Source organism: Salarias fasciatus (genome assembly GCF_902148845.1).
Source record: "Salarias fasciatus chromosome 7 unlocalized genomic scaffold, fSalaFa1.1 super_scaffold_4, whole genome shotgun sequence".
NCBI lineage: Eukaryota > Metazoa > Chordata > Actinopteri > Blenniiformes > Blenniidae > Salarias > Salarias fasciatus.
The window spans coordinates 13,045,152-13,070,287 of NW_021941229.1; the positions used below are offsets into that span (position 1 = coordinate 13,045,152).

At 42.2% G+C, this 25,136-nt stretch overlaps 1 protein-coding gene across 2 annotated transcripts in view; it reads right to left on the minus strand.

Annotated features, from left to right (window-relative positions):
* Positions 1–1,157: 1,157 nt before the first annotated feature.
* The window catches only part of trabd2a (TraB domain containing 2A), a 54,215-nt gene continuing 30,236 nt past the window's right edge, over positions 1,158–25,136 (minus strand). For both annotated transcript variants that reach the window (XM_030085661.1, XM_030085660.1), the window contains 3 exons: positions 7,859–7,949; positions 6,073–6,330; positions 1,158–2,685 (listed from right to left, as the gene is read on the minus strand). In XM_030085661.1, coding sequence (XP_029941521.1) covers positions 2,481–2,685; positions 6,073–6,330; positions 7,859–7,949 — 554 coding nt within the window. In that variant the 3' untranslated portion in view covers positions 1,158–2,480. The remainder of the gene's footprint in view (positions 2,686–6,072; positions 6,331–7,858; positions 7,950–25,136) is intronic.

Consider the following 25,136-nt stretch of genomic DNA (forward strand, 5'->3'; position numbering starts at 1 on the left):
GTTACACGGCGCGGAGGGAAAGACGCCGTTTCGAGTCGCGCGCCGTTTTTAACACGACGCGAAGGTTCATGTTTTGGATGGGGCTGAATTCATGGGTTTAAGTTAAAGACGGCAGCGTTTCCTTTAAGATTTATATATGATGGAAAAGTCTGACCTTCAGCTGAAGCAGGAGGTCAACAGCAGCGGCGTGCGGCACAGGAACATGCTACTGTGTCGGGAGGAGGGTTAAATAACTTTTAAGGAAAAGTGAAAGTGCTACAAGTGTTAAATATGATCATTTTTGAGAGGGTTGCAGCATTTCGGATATGAATTTATAGACAAGTGAAGTAATCTAGATGTTTTGCACCCCCCTATTTCACAAGAGATGACTTCCTGGCAGTGAAGAAAACAGAAAAAGTCAATAGAGCATTTTCAGTATGAAGTAAACTTAAACAAAAAAAAAAAAAGCTTAATAGAGGAATTAGTATTAGGTGACCTGGTACAGTTGGCTGTGTGTTGTGAGCGAAAAACATCTTTAAACTGTGGTTTTCACATTTCAGCTCCAACATCCACTTTAATGGAGGATGAAATGTGCAGCAAATTCTCCTTTAATGTTGCTCATGCACATCCAGCGCTCCTCCCCTCCTAAATCAAAGCCCGTGCATGCAAGTCAACTGCTGTTCTCTTTCTGTTGATGTAGCAAATCAATTAACTCTCATTTCCTGTACATCTAAAGGTCGCGTCGGCTCCGTTTTCCTGTTTGTTTCCTGCAGAAACAACATTGGCCAGCAGCGCGGCTTTCCTGTTTGTGACAGACCACATGCACACTTCAAACGGCCTCTAATAGCGGCCTTATCGGAACACATTAACATCACATAAACATGCCCTGAACCTCGGATAAGGGCAGGAGGGCAGCATGCATACGTGTGTGTATACCCCAGACGCCGCTGTTCAGATCAGCCAGATCATGATGCTGAGATAACAAGCTCAAACTTGCCTTTGATATAAAATGCCGTGCTGTTTTTCTTCAGTTATTGTGAACTTAAATAATTTTTATCACAACTTCATTTCATTTAAACTTGTTTTAAAAGTTGTATTGTCAGATACTGGATTAGGAGTTTCCATGAGACTTTCAGAATGAACAAATTATCAGGAAACAATCAAACTTTGATCTAGATAAATATTTTATTGCTTCCACGGTAGGACTATTACAATAATTTCATGCCATAAATGAAATGTGAAACACCTACTTCACTAAGCTGTATGTGGTCAACTTTATTCGTTAACATTTAGTTTGCTGTTATCTTAATAATGTGCCCTTGAAATCATATTTAGAATGTTTGAAAATGAACATGTACACAACTGGACATCATGGTGACATTTTAAAAAAGTGACGTTAGGGAAGTTTAGGTTTTCAAAGTGTGGGGAGGATGAGTGAGGATGAGGTCGGATTCTGATCCTGAATTAATTTTCACAACATATATATGATGGTTTTAGGAAATACAATGCATATACTGGGCGTAGCTTTCTTTCCCCACACTTTGAAAACCACTGACCTTCAACAAAAAATAAATAATCCAAAGACCTTTGTGTAAAAAACAAAACAAAACAAAACACTGACATGAATTATTTCTGCAAACACACACAGCAAGGCAGGTGATAACACTGATACATAAAGAACAATACAATTCTCTGTCCCGTTCCAGAATTCAGTTTCCATGGGACACAAGGCAGTCTATGATGGTTAGTTCCTGATTTTCTTTTCCAAAAAATATACTGCATATCTATTTATACATTTTTATAAACAACAATGATTTTGATAATTTCCTTTTTTTTTTTATAATTCTAAAATACATCTATAATATTTAGAAACAATATGTACAATTTTCCCCCAACAGCAGGTCTGAATGCAGCAAATTCTTCGAAAATGGAAGAATAAATTAACGTCTGAAGAAGAATGTCTGTGTTTGCAAGTCCAAAGGGTTTAATAGCTGATCGACTCTCTCTCTCTCTCTCTCTCTCTCTCACACACACACTCAGGACATATGGTTCCAGTTGCACTTCTTTAATGTATATCATATCCAACAATGATTTCACATTCATCCGCTGAGAGCTTCAATCCTCTTCAGCAGTAATGAGTGTTTACTGTGGCGGTGTCGTTGCTCAGCGAGCTGATACACTGTGTGTGTGTGTGTGTGTGTGAGTGTAACGTCTCTGAGATGACTGCTGGTAATTTTGTACTATTTTTTGACTAACACCAACACTTTATACGGCCAGAACCACCTGTGTAGTTTACATTTATGGCTTCAGTTTGTAACAGACATGGTTTTCGGACAGGACTCATCACTCTGAATGTGTTGACTTCAACTTTATTTTGCCAAACATCCACAAGCTGGCAGCTTGACCCGATTTCATTCCCTTTGCCAGACCTTTATGCACGTCACAACGCGTGACCAGGCCATCATATCCTCTTCAGGTTATAGTTCTGTCTGAAGGCTCCACTAGAGCGGCGCAGTCTGTATCTGTGAGATGGCTGTCAGCAGCGAGCAGAGGACGAGGAGTAAAAGGGGCGAGGAAGAGGAGGTGGAGGACGCTGAGGGTGTGTGATGGTGGTTGTAGTGGCCGTGGGCTCTGTGAGGCGGCTGCACCGTGATGTATCCGTTGATGATCCGGACCAGCGGGGGAGGAGGCGACTGGACCACAGAACTACGGCAAGACGACGAGAGAAAAGACAAGTGAGCCTGAGTGACTGCAACGTCACAGCAAGTGCTGGGTTTACAGTTTGTTTATGCTTTTTTAATCCTTAAAGGTGCAAAGTCCAAGCAAGCTTTACATCATTGGGTTCTGAAATGAACTTAACAGTCTCGGGCTCTGGCTTTACCGCAGACTGACGAAGGCTTTATTATATCCAGACGTTCCCCTTAACCTTTATTAAAAGAATAAGCGTTCAGTTTCATCTCTGCACTGTGACTTTCTTTGGGACTGAAGAGGAAATCATGGAATAATCAGCAGTACACGACTCTCTCTCTCTCTCTCTCTCTCTCTCTCTCTCTCTCTCTCTCTCTCTCTCTCTCTCTCTCTCTCGACAAACCACAGAAATATGCCGACTGGAGGAAGTAAACAATGGAAATATTAATGATGATGTAAACTACAAAGGAAAAATTCTTTTGTATAATTTCTGAGCCTGCAACTCATTGATCAACTCGTGGCTATGAACCAACCGCTGATCCATCCTCACTCCAACCCCTTTTTCCCCATTTCTCTTCCCTTTTTTTTTTTCTAATGACAGCTGGCAATTAAATAACTTTTCTTCCATTGGCTGCAGAGATTTTAGCTGGTCAGAATGTGGCAGCATCAAAGTCGGTATTTCCATTTGATTGGAAGATGTTTGATTTGAAGCGTGAGCAACTCCGACCGAAATTTCCACTTGTAGTTTTCATCCAAAATCGTGTCAAATCCGCAGACAAATGTTAGAAAGTGTTTCTGCCTGAGTGCTTCACTACAAACTCCAACGTAGAAGACACCAAGAAATTAAGTACCTTAAAATGTTGAAATCTAATGTGCTGCTCTTTAAAAGGAAATATTATTTCAAAAAACACACAGAGTAGCCTTGAATCTAATTATTGAGTTTCAGTAACAGTTTTAAATCAGGATTTTGGTTCTTTAACCCAAACCTTTGATGCTGGTTTATTTAGTCTCTGGAGTTTGATGCGCGGCCACACAGCGGTGTGTCACACCCGGTTTCCTCACACATCTTCAAACACAACGCAGAGCTGCAGCTCTTGCAGTTGTTCCAGTCTTTCCCTCTCTCTCTCTCTCTCTCTCTCTCTCTCTCACTCTCTCTCTCAGACTGCCTCGCCTTCTCTTCTCTTCCCTCCGCCACCTTTTCAGACATTAAAATATACAAAGACGCGCACCGGCTGCACTTTAGTAGCATGCGTACACAAACAGTCTGTTTCCTTTCCGTTCAAAATGCAGGCTTTAGCAGAAAGGGAGAAAAACATTTCGGCAGACATAATGTACACAAACGCACACAAACCTCCTCTGTTCCCGTGAAGAACGCGCACGGCGTGGTTGGAGGCTTTTTTTTTTTTTTCCATCGCTAATGTGGAATAGCTCGTACTGTACACGGAAAAATACATGTTCCTTTCATGAGATCCCCGCGTGTTCACGTGCGAACTGCCGCACAGGTTCACTTTCAGAAACACTCACCCTCAAGCGATTATCTGTAATCATTTAAGCCTTCACGGTGAACAATTTTGAGGTGATTTACGAATGTGTTTTTGTACAAATTAAACATGAAAAAGGCCATTAGGCTTTTAAATCTTCTTCCAGTTTCACCTGGATATTCGATCCGTGGGCCACTCAGACAGGAGTCTGTCAGGGGCCCAATAACATTCCAGCACAGATCAATGATTGTTTTATGCACGAAGGGTGTAAAAGGATTTATTAAGGCTGAAGTGCTTCAACAGACACTGTGCTGTCCGGTGAAAACTCAGAAGTCTGGGAGCACGATCACAGTCCAGACCCGGGCTGGGCAATTAATCTACAGGAGCAAAAAAACACAAGACTTGTGTGGATGGACGAACCAGAAGCTGAACTCAATTCTTGCAGAAAGTAATGGACTGTATTTCTTAAAAGAAAGCAGTATGCTATATGTTTTTTATAACTTACTGTTTCCGTTTTGCACCAGTCAATTTAGGGCAATTCAAATCTTAATCTTAATAACTGAGTGGAGCTATATGTGAATTATTTATTATTCATAATTTCATTTTATGCCCATCTGTTTCAGATTTTTACATGAATAAAGTCAAGTACAGACACAAGTGTATACAATGTCCCACTCAGACTTTTTTTTTTTTTTGGGACGTACGCCTACATAATGCGATAATATGAGACTTGGTTACTTGACAACATGTTTACTCCAGATTCTTGCTGTTGAAAACCGTCTAGCAATGTCTTCTGCAAGAGTATTGTGTACTAGCTGGACAAAAATAATAAATGATTAAGGTTAAAGGTCATCACAATGTGTTTGCATGTCAGTCCATGTTTTCAACATCACAGAAACCAGAAGGTTTTAAATGAAAACTTGGCTTTTCCTGAAAATACCTGGAAACTGAATTAAGAGTCTAATAAAGCTGATGTCAACAAACATGCGTAATAATGAACCATTTAGGAAAATAGCAACTTTCAATATAATTAATTTGATTTATTATTTCAACAGAGGGGAATTCTAATTTTATGTAGATTGTAGAGAAAGATGAAAATCTTTGCGTCCCCCTCCAAACAAGATCCATCAGATCCATCAGGCAATCGTTGAGTTTGCAGGCCGTCTTATTTACTTGCTCAGATTGTCATCAACTTTGAGCGCAAACCCCATGAGAGTCAGAACTCTATGGTTCATAGGTGTGAATGAACGTGGCTGAACTCTGACCTCCAGCTCAGCACAGGAGAAGTGGCTGAAGAAAATGAGTTTAGCTTCCCCGCCCGAGCGCAAAATCCTGTCCATCAAAAGGAAATGTTGCCGTTATAATGAGCTTAGTAAACTTTCAAAACAGTAAACCACACCGTGTGCGGGGAGCTCGACTCTGAGCTGAAAGGTGATCTTGTTCTGTTGTCCGGTGAGTCCCTGCCTGGAGCTACTGCGAGACCAAAGCCGGATACTTAGGAGGAATTCCCAGGTTGCTATTTTCACATCTAAGACACTTATACCAGCTCGGAGCCAGTCTGGACAAATTCCACATTGCATGTGTGTGTGTGTGTGTGTGTGTGTGTGTGTGTGTGTGTGTGTGTGTGTTGAAGTGTGTGCAGACTGCATGAATGAAACGGAGACGTGATACGGAGCCTGCTGGAGCCTGCGGCAGCGCACCAGGAAGTGTCAGTTTTGTTCTATAGACGAGTCTGCATTACACATTACCAATTTCCCCTCTCATCTCTCACATCCTCTTTGTGTTTTTTTCCCCACTAACCTTTTACTATTACATTCTTTAATTTCCTTTATTCACCCCCCCCCCACCTCCTCATCTCTGGCCTTTCACTTCGAGTGATTCGTGACGGGAGAGGAGGCGGAACCCCGAGCCGTCGTCTCCTCACCTCTCCTCGATGCGGACCCAGAGGTCGTTGAAATGCCGGTGCCGCTGCTTCTTCTGCTTGTTCCTCCGCTTCTTCTTCAGCATCTTCCTCTCGGCTTTCTCCAGCAGCTCCAGGCTGTCCGGCGGCAGAAGCATGTGGGGCAGCAGGTCCTCCTCCAGGGGAGGCCCCTGGTCCTCCGCTTTGCCCGGGAGCTCGTGGAGGAACGGCTCCAGCGGGGGGGACTCGTCGTTGTGGCGCTCCGATTCCGGTGAGCCGGCTCTGGAGGACCAGATGAGGAGATTGAAACAAAGACGTTTACGTATTGCAAGATAATAAACCCCAACGGAGGCAAGCACCTTGCATATCAGAGGCCATCAGTGCTGTGTGGGTGAATCTGACAGATCATGTAAATCATCTTGAAGCTTTATAAAACAACTGAAGTCAATTTCATCATGTTTTTTCGGTCCAGATCTGTCACAGTGAGGTTTAGCAATCGCTCTTATAATCAATATTTGTGTTCTGGAAGTCATTAAATCTTTGTGTACAACAAGTACAGTTCTTCAGTCAAGTTTCTCTCTGTTCTTGTGTCGGGGGGGGGGGGGGGGGGGGGGGGGGGGGGGGGGGAATTACAACCACATTTTTTAACTTCGGCCTACTAGAAGCCTGAAAGGTCTCAGAAAATGAGACGTCTTTCACCATGTTTCCACCAACACGAGCGAAATCCACGTTACATACGACACTCGGAGCACTCTGCTTGCTTTGGCTGGTCGTGAGCCATATTCAGTTTTTTGGGTAATTCCCGCAGTTTTAAGAAAACTGCTGCAACATTGTTGTAATTAAGAATCAAATCATCCCTCAAGGTTAACACTGTTTTTTTAAATCAGCTGGCCATTAAATTTTCACATCCCAGTTTCTTGAGAGTGGTTTTGGTAATTGTGTGACGCTGGAATCGCAACAGTTTTTTATTTTATGTAAATGCAACAAACGCAAACACCGCCGAAAAGGTGGAAAATCCATCTTAACGAGGAGGAGAAGAAAGGAATTCGTGCAACGTACACACGGGTGGTCGCCGACGATCCAGCAACCAACAAGCAGTCAAAAGACAGAACACACTCCAGATTTTCTGGAAAAGAAATTAACGGCCTGGAACGGGAGGTATGAGAGGAAAACCAAAGTTCGTCCCTCTGATTAAAAACATTCTTCCTCCTGATGAGCTGCTGGCTGTCTCCCGTGTGGTCAGTGACTAACTATCCTTAACAATCACCATGCGTGCATATTCATACTCATATACACACACACACACACACACACTGCCAAACCTCCTCCGTCAACGCAGCGTCCTGGAATAAACCCTGATGGGTCACAGAGGGCAAAATCTACCTGCACAACAAGCTCTGGACATACGGATGTGTACCAAGGCTCTTCTGGGACTCATCGTCCCGCATCAATCACGGGGCTTGCATGTGAAAGCAGATTCACTCGTTCATTCACTTGCGCGCAGGAACAAGAACACAGATTTGGAGTGAGATAGCCACCCGCAGCGCGACACGCTAGACTGCTCTACAAGCTCCGCAGCGGGAGGCGTGAGCCCCGCTCAGGTTGGCCTTTTCAACACCCCTTCATTGGTGGCCGCCGGGGTGGAATTTGTCTGATTTATCTCCAGTGAAATCTCGGGACGGCAGAAGACGCGCGAGAATTCAGCAACTTTTTTTTTTTTTTTTTCTGTGAAATACACGTTTGTCCTGAAATCTAGACAGTTAAATATTTAGCTGGATGCTGTGAGTGTGTGTTTATGGCAGTAAATTACCTGTTTATGGGCTGACCGGCAGGGGTGTGCACCACCTCGTATCCCTGACGGCGAAGCACGTCAATGACGGTATTGTTACCGAGAAAGTGACCTGCAACCGAGAACAAGAGCAGAGTCATGAATCCATCTTTTGCTTTTTTTAAAAAATAAAATAAACAGTGAACTATTGCAAGCAGTAGTAAAGAAGACCATAGTATCTCTGTAAATACACAAAAAATCCTCTTTTTTTTTTTTACTATAAGAGACAGAGCCATTCCTTTCTTCACTACTTTTCTTTTAGAAACACAAGTTTCTCTCATCTACAGCATCTCTGTGACTGGATGGTTGGATTTCTGATCAGAGAAAGTGTATTTATCTGGTTTTTAGCTGTTTTTCTACTTGTCCAAGGGTTATGGCTATGAGAGTTATGCATGCTAAACCTTGTCGGAGGCAACATGACAGGAATGTAAGAGCTGAGCCGTTTCAGATGGTCTTTTCTGAAATCTTGCAGAGCAGTAATTCCCCGATCTCTTTCATTCATAAACATTTACACTTCTGCTGCTCCCTAAAAAAGTGTCCGTGCGGCTCTACTCCTCTGTTTCTCTCTGCATCTCTTTATCTTTCTTCCTTCATCCTTGCTGATTCTTCATCCCCTCCCCATTCGTTCCATACCTCCTCTCTCTCTCTCTCCCCCATCCTTTCCCTTCTCTCCGTTCCTCCCCTCCCTTATCTCCAGCTTCCCCTCTTCTCGCCGTCCTCCCCCTCTTCCGTGCTGTGACCATCTCATCTAGGTGAAGTGGGGGCATTGAGGCTTCAGGTTGCCATGTCAAGAGGTCTCCATTCTTCCTCTCACTCCGACAAAGGGGAGCAGGGGCTCATTGTTTGGGCCTGCTCAGCCGTGGCACCACAGAGCAGTGTAAACAATGAGCCCCGGCACTTTAATCTGGCCCAGAGCCATCGATAGAGACGAGGTTAGGCCAGATGCACTCTGGGTGCCACGATGCTGCTCCGATGACTTGGACCAAACGTCGCCTACGATTCACTGAAGCTACAGACAAAAGTTAAAAGAAAGACGAATGAGATTGTGAAAGATACAAAGAATAAAGCCTCATAAATCTTGTAAATAACTTTTTGACTGAAATATACCCAACTCCAGATTTTTGGAAAATGTGAAATATTTCATTTTATGAGTCCTTCTTTTAGGGGTTTTCAAACATTTTGTTTTGTTTTCGGCACAAGCAGTGAGATAAATATTCAGGAGCTTTGAAATCCGCCGCGACAGTTGGGAACCAGAACAAACTCCAGGGACAGACTCTTTTTTTTTTCACATTTAGAAACAACTCAGCATGATTTATGCGAGTTTACGTCAGGGGATTAAGGTGGGACAAATGGAGCTGTTCAGTACAATGTACAGCCGTAGAGGGGTGGGCGGACCTCCAAACTTCAAAGGGACACACACACACACACACACACACACACACACACACACACACACACACAAATCTGTATGCACATGCAACCGCTGAGGAGGTAAGCCATCAATTTTGTCATTCTGGAGCATTTTAAAGGGAAATAAGACTGCATTCAAAAGCAAAAAAAAAAACTTTAACACAAAAAAACACACATTTTTTATGTATACAAATATAAGTTAACAATTGGATGAGTGAGGTTCTACTCTAAAGTTCTGTAATATAACTTCCCCTTCAAGAGATCCTTAAACTACTGTATAGAAATTCTTATGAAAGAAACTTTTCTCGCCTCACCGTGTAAAATAACCGTGCAATTTCACACGTTTTTGTAAGAGGAACCATTTCTGGAAACACTTTCAAATTCAATTCGGACCCTGAAACAGGAACAGCGCTGAGAGCGTTTCCCATGAAGCGGAAGAACAAGAGCACGTTTCATAGAGAATAAAGGAGATCCTGCCGCCCCGTCTGTGCGCCAAAGTCATGGAATTACAAACAAAAACAAAACGCAGACATCTTTGATTAAAGATGATTGATGCTCTGGAATGAGGCAGAAAGGTTGGGGCAGAAAATTATGTTTTAGAAAAGTCTGCATTTCCCTGAAATTAGGTTCTATATATGATGTAGTTTTTGGCAACTGGCTTGAACAGTGAGGCTCTTTCCTGTATATATGATCTGCAGCCAGCACCTCCTCTGACACAACCGACAGAGACTGTAATGAAGGCATTAACCCAATTTTTAAAGATAAGCGTCATGAGCATCATCTAGAAACAGAGATCTACCTGGAAAAGTACGTTTTGGGACAGTGGGAGGAAATCCATGCCCCAGAGAAAATCCCAAGCACACATAAAAAGAATATGCAAACTCCACACAGGAGAGTCCTCACTGAACTGAACCCAGATCTTCATGGTTTTTTTTGTTTTTTTTGTTTTCCACTTGTTACTGCAAATTACACGTAAAAGTACTGTAAATAGTGAGAGTGATGAAGATGTGGTCTTCTCTCCCCTATAAACTCAGATTTAACTGCACTACTTCCACAGATGTTCTCATTCCACGCTTTAATCAAGATGTTGACTCGCAAAATCAGTTCATCTCCACTCAGTTTAGCCGCCATGAGATATTTTTAGCCGTTCCTTGAAGTTACCGCTCTGCGTAATGAATTCTCGTTACTGTGATCCTGACGGTAACACACTTTTCCACTTTCTGACCCAACGTTTTAATGGATGTTTTAAATCACCTGGTTGAGCTCGAACCCTCATATTTCTTTATGGTCTTCCACCAGAACGGAGCTGCAGTCCCATGTTACAGCTAAAACCCAAAGATTTTTAGCAGCGCGCGTCTGCTGGAACGTGCGTAACATCTGACATAAATTTCCACCGATTATTTATTTAGGCCAATTTCATACATTTGAAATCTACGAAACGGGCCAAAAAATACGTACGCCAATGCACAATATGTTCACTGTATGTCTTTTTTTAGTAGCACTGAGAGAGAGGGGAGATGTTAAAGATAAAGACCTGGGACGGACCTGAAAGCTCTCATTCACCGCTAACACTCGAACATGAATGGCGCACTGACTCCGGGGGTCACAGATTCGCTCATGTCATGCTTATAAAAACACATTCCCAGTGTGTTTACCCCACTCTCTCTCTGAAATGTCACCTTTTATAACAGTGAAATAAATAGTGTGTTAAGAAAAAAAAGAAAAAAAAAACCTTACAATGGCTTGTTGATCAAGCAGGGAGGAGACAAGGGTGTGAGTTCTTGGGTGTAACAGTCATAGTACAGTACAACTGAAGCCGGGTTCAATATGAAGTAATTTCAACGCACCGAAAAAGGGAAGTTGGTCTCACTTTATCTGTTTTAGAAAAGTTAGTCGTGCAGAACCATCAGGCCCACAAACAGAATTTGTGTCCAGTGATTTGAATGAAATTAAACTCATTCAAAGAAAAGTTGATTTTGAATAAACTGTGTCGATGAAATGTGGTGAAATGTTTGTAGTTTATCAACACAACTGGACATTCACATGAGGTAGCTGCTACTGAAGCAGTGGTGGCCTAGAGGCCAGAAGAGGTTTGGCTCCTTCAACGTGACCTTTGACCCCCGCCGGCTCCACAGGTGCAGCAGCCCTCTTCCTCGAGGTAAATCCCCGACGATGCATCATTAAAGGAAACTTCATTAATCTTCCTCTGTGCTGCTGTGAGGTCTTTCCGCGTTTCTCCATTATGGTGAATAAGAAACACGACATAAAACTCTAGTCTTTTGATTTTAACTTTATCTGTATATTTATAGATATTTGACACTTTGGTGGTTTTCCCAATCTTACTTTTCCAATAAATTACATGACACCGAAACATAAAAAAGCGCCCCATAAAGAGAGGGTTAAGTTCCTCAAAGTATTGTCAGGACTGAAAAATTGGCTAAATTTTGTCTTCCGACATTTCTGGGACATCGGAAGGAACGAACCGGCCACAGATTTTTTTTTTTGCTGGAAAAGTCCCATTTGTGGCTCGCAGGGCCGCGAACCAACACGTCAGAGCTCGGTGTCTTCAGCTATCACGGAGACGCAGAGTGACAGTCACGTCAGAGACGAATAAGAGGAAAATGACTGGTTATCCACTGGCATGAGACTCACACAGCCGTCCTGGTGTTTTTTAAACAACGCCAACTCTATATTAGCACACGGCTCAAGTGTCTGGAAATACAGGCTCTGCTTACACTGCTCTTTTTTCCGACCCCTTCTTAAATCATAGAGCTATATGTCCTTGATGGACAGACAATTCCGCCCAGGATTGAATTTAATCCCTGTCTATTATCAGTCGGGTGTAATTTGTTTGAAAAGAGCAGGAGAATGGTAGAAAGAGTCTCAAAACAGGGGCAGCGTGATTCAAGCATGTTAGCATATTAACACAGGCTGCGCTGAGTCATACTGCAAAAATAAATAAATAAATACTGCTAAATACACTTTAGTTGTCAAATTTGTTAAAATCAAAACGATAAGTGAAATAAATCTTTTTGCCTCCAAAGCTGCAGCGCTCGCGTGTCTAGAACTGTCGCAAATATTTTCAAATATGTGAAAATTGTGCCAATCCATTGTACGTCATAGTCGTAGAACCAGAAACACTTTTTTTAAAACCGAGTGGCGGTTCTTTGGCACAGCTTATGCTTTGAATCTTCCAAACCCTGTTAGGAACCCCAGGAGGTCAAGGTCATTTCCCTGAATGACAGCAGAGCCACTGTTTTCTTTTTACAGATGTGATCTGGCATCACTGTGATAGTCTATTATGGAAATAGTTGCAGCTTTGAATAGGTGTGTTGATGCACTGATGAATGTCAAATCTGATCAACCTTATATGACTAATTTTTAGAAAAAAAAAATTCAATCTTGTTGCTTTTAGCATGATCACTCAGAAGATGATACATAGACTTGCTTAAATATTTCGACCTATTAGAATGAAAAAAAAAATGTCATGGATTTTTTCATTAATAAATGGAAAAAAATCTACTAACAGAAATATTTGTTTTTAAATTAAAAAAAATTAAATATTGTGTCTAATTTTCCACGTTGCATCCATGATTCCAGAACGCCCATTAAAGAGATGAGGCCACAGATTTTAGTAAAATGGGACTACACAGATAATTATGTGTTTTCTTAATAACTAGACAAATAAATTTGACAAGATTATAGGTTTGAATCGACGGTAAACCTGCATTAAATCATTCATCCATCATCATACCAGCCTCCCAGCTAACATCGAGCTGAAGGCACAGCAGACAGGTTATCATTTGCAAGCAGATAGAAAACCAGTCTGTTTTCCCCGTCGGCATCAGAGCTCTTTTGTGAGACTTTAGCAGCATGTCTGGTCAGCTCTGAAGCAATCTATTATATCCATGTGGAAATACTTATATCAAAACGTTTGAGCCTGCCTCTTCAAGACAGCTTCCCTAATGTGATTAGGATTCAGTGTGTGAGGAGCATGAGTGCCCACACAAGTCGCTGTGGAGGTATTCCAGCCCGGATCGAGCGGGTCCGCTGACTGACAGCGGCGTCCCCAGAGGTCTCGCCACCAGCTGGGCAAGCGAAGGCGACAACACTGGAATCCGGCAAAACAGATGAATGTTGAATATAAAGAACATCCCGACCGCAATTCAATCACAGCGAGGCAGCAAGTTAATGTAGTTTTAAGTAAAAGTTTCGTAATTCATGTAACGTAACCAACTTGCGGCGTCTTAATGTTAATATAATATATATCCTCGCAGGCACCGGGAGTCTTTACCGCTGATGAGCCATGGAAAAATTTGCTTCGAAAGGGAATGCTTTTTGCCTGGAATCAATTTAGTATGATGTTACTTGTAAATGCATGTTGTCATTTTCATCCAAACCCCGCCGTATGATAAGGATACTCTTCATATCGCAGCATAGGGGGGAGAGAGAGTCGGTAGCAGCCAAAACCAAAACGTGTGTGTTTAGATGAACGTACATACAAGGCCGCAAACTCAGCACTGGAAACAGTGAGTGAACTGAAGTAAACCTCTACACGCTGTTTTAGATCCACCTGAGCACTTATTCTCTCATATAAGGCCGTTTTTCAATTCAGATTCAGTCAAAACAATGATCTGAAAGTAAGACGCCAGAGTTAGATCAGAGGCAGCTGTGATAAGACTCTGAGAAGAGTCTTGGGAGAAATCACCAAAAAGAAAAACTGAGTTGGACGTACGTATACATATATCACTACAGTAAAGCCAGTGAATGCTAACATCTTAGCCAACATAAAAAACATACTTGTTCTGTTCCTTTGAGCCAAAGAGAGACACAAAGATCAGAAACAGACTGTATTCCTGAGGTCAGTCCTTTATGTGGAATTGGAACATATTTCCATTCTATAAACAGACAGTTGAAGAGGAGATATAGAAGAAACGATGCTGGTGTCAAACGCTGAACTCAACTCAGAGAAAAACAGGAACGGAGGCATAAAAAACAAAAGGCTCACAAAACAAGGCAGGAATGTTAAGTCGTCAGATGCCAGACCCTGATAGTGGAGGATAAGAGCATCCTGCCAGGCCTTTAGGTTTTTGAACAAAAACACGGCGGCGAGGCTCTCCTGACGCAAAGTTCACACCGCAAAAAACAGGAGTGACGACCAAGCTGCCTGAGGTCAAGTCTTCGCTGTTTCCAACTTTTTTTTTTTTTTTTTTTAAATCCTGAATGTTTTTATTTGTAACTGAACCACTGGAACTATAACCTTCGGAGACATGAAAGCGAGTCGTGAAGTAGCCATCTCTAAAAATCTGAAAACCCCGCGCGTAAAGCAGCCCTAAGTACTGGATTTCATCACTTTCACCTCATCCATAATTTTAACATTGTCGCGAGCTCATAAGCTTTCGACCATTAAAGTCGCTGCCCGAGACAGATGTTCCGGGCTAATGCTCTCTTAAAGAGGCTCTAAGTGAAATTCATCATGGGGACAGTCAGAGGAATAAATTAGTAGGTGTTTAGTTCTGCTCACACAGCAGACCTAACGATTAAAAGTGCACGTACAGTGGAGAGAAAATGAAAAAGACGGATCACAGAACATGTTTGCATTTTAATTACTCGGTCTTGCTCTGGAAATTCTTTCGTCACAGATAACATTTGGAAGTGTTTATCATCAGCGTGAAGACCGCTCTCGTGTCTGCGAGGAGAAGTCCCGAAGATCACGCTGAGCGACTCGCCGGCCTCGGAATTTATGTTGAGAATAAATGAAAACCAGGACGTGTGAGAGGTCTGTGGTGTGGGCTTGTTTTTTAAATAAACCCTCACTCAGAATTTGTGGTGGCACACAGCACTCTGGAGCAGTGTTAGGGATTACATCTGTCAGGCTGCAGCAGCCGCTACACCCTCTCCTCGCCCCGGCTCCTCCTGCCAAGGAAATTATGGCGTTTGAATACACACATACACACACACACACCAGCTCGTCCAGTGTGGTCGTATGAAAAAGTGATCAAAGTTAGAAGAAAAAAAAAAAAATCAAATCATGCGAGAAGCGAGCACCTCTGACAAAATAAATCGGAACGCCGCCAGCATCGAATGTCCCGGCCGCCGAGCGTCGTCTTACTTATAATTATTTGTACCAAAAAACAGAGAGCGAGGGGGAATTTTATAAGCAGTTTTAAGTGTGGATGGATCGGTTCACGCTCACCTACATGCTGGCATTTGGTCATTTAGAAACGTAGCACGAAGTGGGAATGATCTACTACCAGGCCTGGAATTGTTAGAAAAATCTGTGATTTGACAGCCGTCGCCAATAAAATAAACAAAATAAAGGTGCAAAAGTAGCAGCAGCGACACAATAGGATTAAAAAAGGTTGAGTCCAGGCATGAATGCAATTCAGTGTTTCAGGGACCATGAGTCATGCTTTCAGTCTTTACAACAAGTACAAATATCTATTTTCAATCATGCATAAACAGATAGTCTGTCTGGGAAGTTAGTTCCTTTGTGATTTCTACAAAAAAAGAGTTGTAGACAATTCTGATGAAAAAAAATAGAAAAAATCAGAAAGTCTTCCATATATTGAAATGAGTTTGAAAAAAAAAAAAAAACTATGTCTCTTCAGCAAGTGTCTATGTTGTCCTCAGAGTTGATATGTGAACAGCACAACAATCTGTGAGAGTAAATATTTGACTGGGTTTTATAACAGTCCAATTATGTCTAGACGACTGGGTGAAAATAAACTGCAGATTTTGCGGGGCGTTCCCAGTCTGTCCCAGCGTGTGCCTAGCCTACGAAACTTCAACTTTTCAATCAATGAAAAAGATCATGGAGTTCATACAGGTGACGAAGACTCGTCGATACATGTGGTTCCAGTGGAGGCTCCGCCTCACAACGTTTAGGACTGAAAAGATCTGCTACAAACACTTCAGATGTGTGGAGGGTTCTGTTCCTCTCAGAGCAAAGCGGGAAACCTACACAACATTCCATGGAATAGACTGTGTATCAACCCAGAAGCTGATAAATTTGGAGGATTGAATGAATCCTCATTCATGAAAATGAATCAAACCAAAATGGGATAAAAAAAAAAAAAAAAATCTCCTCAGCCAAATCTGCTTGCTTTCTTATTTTGGCTAATGTCGGCTGGACCGTTTTACATCTTCCAGCCCAAATAAAATATTGTGAATATTTGGTCGCCACCATTCAAAAACAAAATGTAATCTGTCTGCGCGAAGACGCTGATTTATTTTGAGGGGTTACAAGCTCGAAAAACCAATGTGTTAGATCGCTCTGACAGTTCAAAACCATGCACACATACCGAAGAGTTGAAATACAACTATTTCAAAGAAAGAAGACTTTAAAGTCAAAACTTCTATCCACAGCGGGCTGGAGAGAGACACGGGAACTGTCCGCCAAAAGTTGGAGATGTTGTTCTTTGGTTCAACAGTAAATCACTGAAGGCTCGATCATGTTCATTCTTCACTTTGGTTCACTCCTGAATCTGTGGCAGCGCGATACTTTTTCACCCACGTTTACATACTGTAGCCCCCTTAAAAAAAAAAAAAAGCTGAAAAAACATGTGAACCTCTGCAAGGCCCCGCTGCTCAGCCTTTCAACTGCCTCCGTCCAGAAAATGGATACCAAGGGGAGCTGGATGCCCGCTGACTTTAAAAAAAAAAAAGAAGAAAACCTTCCACACTATAGTTTTTCTCACAGAGCTTCCGTCTAAAACATGTGGTTCAGAGTGCAACTCTGGGCCTCTTTAGTTTGAGTAATCTGCGAGAGATCTTGTAGTTGTCGGATGAGGCCTGCATATCAACTCCGATTTGGCTCGGAGATGTAACTAAAAGCAGATCCGCAGGACAGAATCTTGTAAATTCTCACAGGCTTTGGTTTTGGCCGTCATTCCATCTCCAGCAGCCCACTTTTCTCCCAGGTTTTGTTGCTTTCCTTCAGTCACTCATCTGTTGTCCCATAATCAATCCTGTTCCTGAACACACAGGTTTTTTTTTGGTTTTTTTTGCCTCATGTCTCCCAACAAATGTCAAGTCAAAATACAACTAAATTTCACATCTGCAGCAAATAAAATAATAAAAAATGGGAAACCGTGTTTCTTGATCAGGTTTACGGACAGAAGCTCTAAAGTTCAGAAAAACAAGAAAACTGACCTGAAAATTCACCAGAAGATCTTTTTTTTTTTTTTTGCTGCAACTTTACAAAGCTTTCTTTTTACCTAATTCCTTTATTATGGGAAAAATTAGAGCAAGTACAAAAAAAAGCATTGTGTTACACATTATTTTTAATGTTCTTATTGACTTGTTTGACAGAGATCCATTTAAAAGCTTTTTTTTTTCCTTGAAAATGTCAAATAGTCCCAAGATCGACTCTGAAGTGTTTGCTGGTGTGAACTCAATGCTTCTGAATGTATAGAATCCGCTCACAAACAACATCAACAATGCAACAATGGCAACAAAATTCGAGATCATCTGGTTATTTCAGACACACATGCAGTGTATGATTACCATTCTTCTGACACAATGGCCCTCGAAGCTACAGAAAATGCTTCTCTGCCTCAAAAGATGCTTTTTTTTTAATCTGAGAAAGGAGGTTAAATCTTCCAAATATACATACTCTTCCTCCATGCCCTCTACATTTAACAGCTCCTGAACTGACAGCGCTGAATAAAGGTCTGGTTGTACAAACTCTACGACATGCTTGAATCCTGCTCTGCTTGTGTGTCAGGACACAAAAAGGTATTCAATAACTCCACAGTGAGAGAGCGAGAGAGAGAGTAGAAGCCACAAATCATGCAAGTCATGTTTTCCTCTGTCTCTTCGTATCGCCATCCCCCGAAGCGCCGTTCGCCTCTATGTTTTCGCCTCAAAATGAAAAGGGACGGCTCCTCTATAACAATCCCCACTCCGAATCATCAATAGATGCGCTGCTGCAGCACTCGGCTAAAGATATAATTTTCTCTTCCCTTTCCCCTTTCATATAGGAGCGAAGGTATTTCTGCTCCAAACGAAAGTTGAGCCGCTGGGCAGGAACGTTCCAGGTGGATCAGGAAATACTGCTGGGTTTGAATGGGGTCAGGGGTGAGGAGTTCAACTCTTTCAATAAATCACGGCGCGCTGTTGTGACAAGCGTTTGCTGCTACGACCGAGGGAGAAGCGTGGGCCGCGTGAAATACTGTATGTCTTTCAAGTGCGCAGACCGAGGCCTTTGACCAGACGAGTGCAACAAAATCTATATATTTAGGCGCGTTTCACTCAGCAGCTTAGCGGGCCATTAGTTATTCCGAGTGTCTGACAGGTTTATCTTCTTTTTATCCGTTTTTAAAAAGACACAGGGATGTGCGGAGAATACATCACAGATGTCCGTGACGTCCCGCCGGTGAAGGGTTTATCGCTTCTCTCTGGCTCGCTTTTACAACCGTAAACATGTAAGCAGGGATAGAAGGCGCTCGTGATTGTTGGGCCGCGCCGTAAACCACCGTTATTTCTGTATTATACCTCCCACTGGCGGAGTTTACATCAATAATCATCATATTTAATACTTCATGAGTTTTGTTTAAAGTCCAGTCTCAAAAACACACTGAACCATAATTGTGTGTATTTCATATCGTAGCAACAGTCTGGGTTTTATTTGCTATCACGTTGGGAAGCTGCGTTAATAGTAAAAACACACGGACAGAAAATAACATGGCAGAAAAAGTGAAATGTTTCTATTCCAGGAGAAAATTTCGGCTCCAAAAGGAGGGAAAATATTGACGCGTTGCACCATTAAAAAAACGAAAAAGAAAAAAAAAAACCCCTGCTTTGTAAAAAGAAAAAGAAAAAGTTGCAGCATAAAGGTGTCATTCAGAGTTAAATCCACGACTAAATCCAGGTTTGGCAGCGGGGCGGCCTGTCTGCCCGCCTCCCTGCCCAGTGTGTGGTGGGTCTGCTCCGGGTTTTAATGGTGCTGGATGACATGTGTGTACTCGTGTCGGCGACTACCCCAAACAGTTGTAAACTGGCTGTTTATGAGGGTGAGGTGCTGTGAAAAAGCACCGCATTTTTGACTTTCACACCATCTGGGGAAGCCAAAAAAAAAAAAAAAGAGTGGTTGTGAAAGGAGGGCGGCGGTGGCCGCGGCGAGGTAACGCTCGGTGTGAGGGATCGGGGCCAGGTATGAGCGCGGCTAAGCCCGGAGATTTGAGGGTGAAGACGAATATGAGCGTCCAGCCAATCGGCGATAGCTGCGCCTTACATTTTAAGCACATGGGGATATTCAGGGGTATTTAGGGCTCAGTGTAAATACAAATGTATGGGATGCATGAGTTCTCTTAACTGCCTGCTAAATGTGGTTAACATTACCCGGTGTGACAACGCTGTAGATTCTGGATCCGTTCGCTCCAACTCCTCGTTACAACTCTGTGATGTTTATACAAAAGGGGAACACTGGAGCCAAGACCGCTCGCATTCAAGATCTGTGGTTTTCTAAGGTTGATTCAGTCAGAGAGTCAGAAACAGGATGAAGATGAGGGTCAATGAGATGAATCTTTGGTTTAATTAAAAAGAAATCATGACTTAAAATAGCGAAAAACTAATAATTGCTGGCTAAGCAAGTACAGCATGTGTCTCTGCTCTGCATAAGATAAACTTGATCAGTTTGTTTTGCAATGTTAGTTGAAAACTTGTGCAGCACGCCACCTACCACCATGATTTCACTTTCAATGCGTATATATAACTTAGTCTAAGGTGGTGCAAAAAAACTCACTTGAACCGCACAGCTCAGAGCTGGGCAATCATGTCTAAATGCATAAACAACATAAATAAAACCTATTTATCTGTATTTTTGACTTCAGTAAATAAAAGTCTGGATGTAAAAGCTCTACGATATGCAGACATCTTTCTATTTTTTTTACTGTGATCTGCTATTTATGGCAGGTAAGGATTGCTGGTGCAGGGAAAATGTTAATTAGCTGCTAAAGAGGAAAAAGGTCGCATCAAGTTAACCTCGTTCCATTTGATTCATAATTTCCCTTTGACCTCATGTGGGCCAGATAAGGAAAACCAAAGGGGAGGATGTATCCTGCAGGCCATATAATACCTATGTCTGAAACGCCTAATGGCACACTCTTTAAACGGCGGTACTTTGCAGAGATGCACTGATTAAGGTAGCATAAGTTCATAGTTCAAGTTGTTTCTGAAACCTTTTTTTTTTTCACCATTACAGAGGCAGTAATGTCTGCACACGGCTGGATTTTGGAGCTTTGCAGAATTCATTTGGCTGCATTAAGCGAGTGTTTTCCCGACCCACACACTGACGCTTCAAGGTGCTCTGTGTGAGTTACGAGTTCACGTCAACCTCTGTCATGAGCCGCAGCTCGCAGGCCAAGACATCCATTTATTACAGCCCATCCGCCACGCTAAACAGCTCGCTACACAAGGGGTATTCACTTTGGAGAATCCCTACCAAGCTAAATAGCGAAAGATCCAAGGGCAGACCTTAATTGTCTGTGAAAAGAGTCAAACATTTCAAAGTACAGTAACCGTTAGAGCCTGTCAACCACACTGGCAATTACACCGCCGCAAATATTTAAATTTGTGGTCTCGGAGCCGGGTTTCAAGTGAATCATGGTGTGCTAAGAGGCTTCGGGCTCGGGCTGAAAACATGGACGTGTTCAAGTTCAGCCTGCAAAAAGAAAAAGAAAAAAAAAAAAAAAGAATTTAAGAGCCGTCAGAAAAGGAGCGCTCGGCCTTTAGCGATATGTAAACACGTCGTTTTATTAAAGTCAAGAGTGCCAGGGTATGGCAGAGATTATGAAAGGAACAAGGGTTCAGATTGTATACATGGATTAGGTTACTGTACCTATGGAGCAGAGAAATAACCACTTCCAGATGTCTCTGGAACACACGGCGCTTTTTCAACATCATCATTTATGGTGAGTGATGGGTGGGGCATTTCAGACAAACAGATGGGGGTGCAGACACATTTCAGGAGGCATTTACTTACAAAACAGCAAAGTAAAGTGAGGCGGAACAACACCCTGATACTTAAAGCAAGGCGGTGGTTTAACAACCTCACCTCACAGGTTTTTATTTTTTTTTGTGTGTGTGTATTAACTCGCATCCAAGTTACTCCTCCACAATCAGTTCAGGCCAAATGCTTCCAGACAAGAGTGTAAGAACTGGCAAATTCTATCTGTCAAAAGCACGACGTCAGCCAGCGAGCCCGCTTTGGAGTTATGTTGCTCTGAAAGCAGATCATGGAAAGCTTCCCAAATTCCGCAGCTACAGACAGAACATTTTTACTGACAGGATTCTGGATGCAGATGTCAGTCAAGACTGAAACACTTTTTTTTTTTTTTTTTTTAAACCAAACTCTATTTTTGCTTAATTTAAAGGTAAGACTCATTGTTACCCATAAGATAAAGGAAATACTGACTCCTAGTGTCATTACTTTAACGCAGAATAGTGCTAACAGTTCAATATAGTAAATACAGTTCTACTACCACGGTTACTCTAACAAGTAATAATTTCCTAAAGCCTGCATAAGTCCGTGAGTGTGCAAGTGATCAAAGTTGCATCGACTGCAGGCCGAATGCCACGACTTCTGGTTCCTATTTTCTATTCTGCTGCAATGTCAATAAAAAGACAACGCGCACAAGACGAAAAGCCAAGGAGCAAATCTGGCACAGCGTCTTCTGGAAGGGCGTCCGAGTGCAGTCTGAACATGAAAAGCCTTCCACCTGTTGGTCCTCAGCCCGGCGTTCTGACCGCTTGACCGCCGGGCCCAAGTCATGCAACATACGAGCCATTATTCTTGAAATAAGAAGTACCCATCCAAAGTTTAAATGTCAATTAAAAGTGTTATAAAAACAGAACAGACAACTTTTGACTTATTTGAGAGTTCTTAGTCTTACGGGAAACAACACGGGGCCGGGACTCCAAACCGCATTACACATCAGTTTGTGTGTGTGTATGTGTGTGTGTGAGAGAGAGAGAGTGCTACAGCCCTATTCTCATGATACAAGCAATCACTGTTTCTCATTGACGGGTTAAACACCTTATTTAAATGGAAATGTTCCACCAAAAATTAAAATGAGATGATTTTACTGTTAAACTTCCGCCTTCCTACAACAAAGACGAGCATTAAATAGGAATTTTTCCCTTAACTTGTTGCTTATCTTGTGTTGAACTTTGACAGATGTGTTTGCTTGAAGACCAGTCCTAAAACTCTGCTTTCCTTTGATGTATTTAACAGCATTTTGTCTTATGAGCCGTTTTTCCAAACCGACCATTTACAGCTGATATGATCGATTTTTGCAAAGCCCTGACCGCAGACAGTGCTGTTGTTCAAATAAAATATGTTTATTGCTTGGAAAAAAAAAAAAAAAAAAAAAAAAAAAAGGCCAAATAAAATTCCTTTTCACTTAATGCTCATATTTTTCATCCGTCCTGTTTTTCTCCCATGACTGTCTGGTAATACATTACCAAGTTTTTTGGTGGGGGTGTTATGACAAAGCTCCAATTTTAAACTTTCAGATTAAAAGTCCAATGAGCAACCACTTGATTTATGTTTGTAAAATATATTTTTAACCCACTTCCATGCCCAGAAACAAGCTCCTTCTTTTAATATCAATTAGTTGTCAACCAGTTTGTGAATTGTTCTGTCCTCAAAGCATAAATTCACCTCAACAAATAACACGTGGTAAAATGTGTCCGTGTGTGTGTGTGTGTGTGTGCGTGTGTGAGTGTGTCTATGGTTAGTAAGAGTTTGCTCTGGTTTGGCTGGCTGCTCCTGTTTGACCCTTAATGTTTTCTGCATAAACAACCTTAAACCCCTCAAAAATGTGACTAAATATTTTTCCCCGTTGACGCCGATGACAGAACATTTATTCAGTTTTCTTCACTTCAGCTTCAGTTACTAAATATTCTTAGTGTTCTTTATTGTTCCTGTCTTGCTTCACGCTCAGTCATTGGTTAATGAGCTTTACTTTGTTAACAATAATGAGTTTATATACAGGATTGTCTTCATGTTTATATCTTGGTGGTTTATAATTCTGAATTATTGATGATCGTCAATCCGAAGCCATAAATGTGGCTTCCATAAACACCCAAATACCCAAACATTATGCTTAACTTCAGATATAACTGCAGTTTCCTTTGGCAGAGCTCCATCAGTGTCTAACCAGGCGATTTGACAGGAAGTAAATTATCATCTATAAACTGTTTTGTTAACTTGTTGTGGCAATAAAGCTCACTGAAGTCAAAAATGAAAACCCTCAACCATTTTCCACAGAGTGTGGTTCAGGAATCTCCAAGCCAACCCTTACAGGCTAATGGGATCATTACTTGGGCAGAGAAATATGCCAAATATGTCACTGCTCTTTCAAAAGTCTAATTCGGCTGAATCCAATTTAGTCTGAAGACAAAACTGGACGATTTTCATAGATCATCTGAAACTTGCAGCACTGCAAATCGAGGGGATAAGAACCCATTTCTTTACCGGATTGTGGTTTTTGCTAAAAGTCACACAGATTTGCTGTGTCGGTTATTAGATTGGAGGCATTTCCACACAGAGACACAAAAAAATTGACCATCGTGACAAGAAGGACATCAGATGGTCGCTGATAACAGCAGGAGCACAGCTGATGGTAGTGAAGTGGACTGCGTTAGCATAATGGGCTTCATTGTGTGTGTGTGTGTGTGTGTGTGTGTGTGTGTGTGTGTGTGTGTGTGTGTGTGTGTGTGCCTGTAAGAGACCTCTGACCCCCTCCGGGGATAATTAAGGACACATTTTACCCAGGTCGGTTTTGCGTATGAGTTCTGGCTGGGAAGCGTGTGTGTGTGTGTGTGTGTGTGTGTGTGTGTGTGTGTGTGTGTGTGTGTGTGTGTGTGTGTGTGTGTTTTGCCTAATGTGATCCATCTCATTCCCTGTACACGTTGACCTAACCTGCTCTCCGTATGTCAAAGCCCAGTGCTTCTTGGCTGATTGGATGGATCACTTTCACTCAGGAGCACACACACACACACACACACACACACACACACACACACACATGCACACATGCACACAGACACACGCACACCTTTAGAGACCGAGCTCTTGTAAAGGCACCTCCGTAGGGACGCCCCGTGAAATGTACTCCTTGTTAGGGTTTAAGTGTGTGTGCGCGCATGCACGTGTCCGCGTGCACGTGCGTCTGCTTTTCCTCAGCTGTTTCCTGCCAGCTCAGAGACCAAAAGACTGTGAAGGTCTCCCTCTTTTTCTCCTACTGCTTTTTCTCCTTCGGAGCGGCCGCTGAATGAAGCCCCTTGATGTTTCTGACAAGGTTACTTTATCGTGAAATTATGAAATCTGAGATAAATTATATGTTATCAGAAAAGATGAGTGCCAGATTATTCCATACATACAGCATCCGTCATTGCTTAGCCTGCAATGAGTCAAGCTTTGGTGAAAAAGACTATTTTGGTGAGAGTTGGTGTGTCTGTCACCATTTGACTTCACTGTAATGATTCAGTGAATCAGAGATTGGAGGGTGGTGGTGGTGGTGGTGGGGGGGGGGGGGGGGGGGGGGGGTCTGCATCATTTATTAGTTAGTATATCTAATAAACAAATGGATCAAATAACTCTTGTCTAACTTGGCTTTATGGGTTTCCTTGAAGCTTGAAGACAAATCACAGAGTGAAGACATGCAACTAGTCGTAGGAATCCTCTTCTCTCTCTCTCTGCTTTGACTCAAGTCTCTTATCAGTCAGGACACAGTTCTGAGCTCACCGTCCAGCGAACAGAAATATTCAAAGGATTACATGAACATGTCTGAATGGCTCAAACAGGCCGCGAGTCTGTTTCTGCTCAGCGCTGCTTTGATAA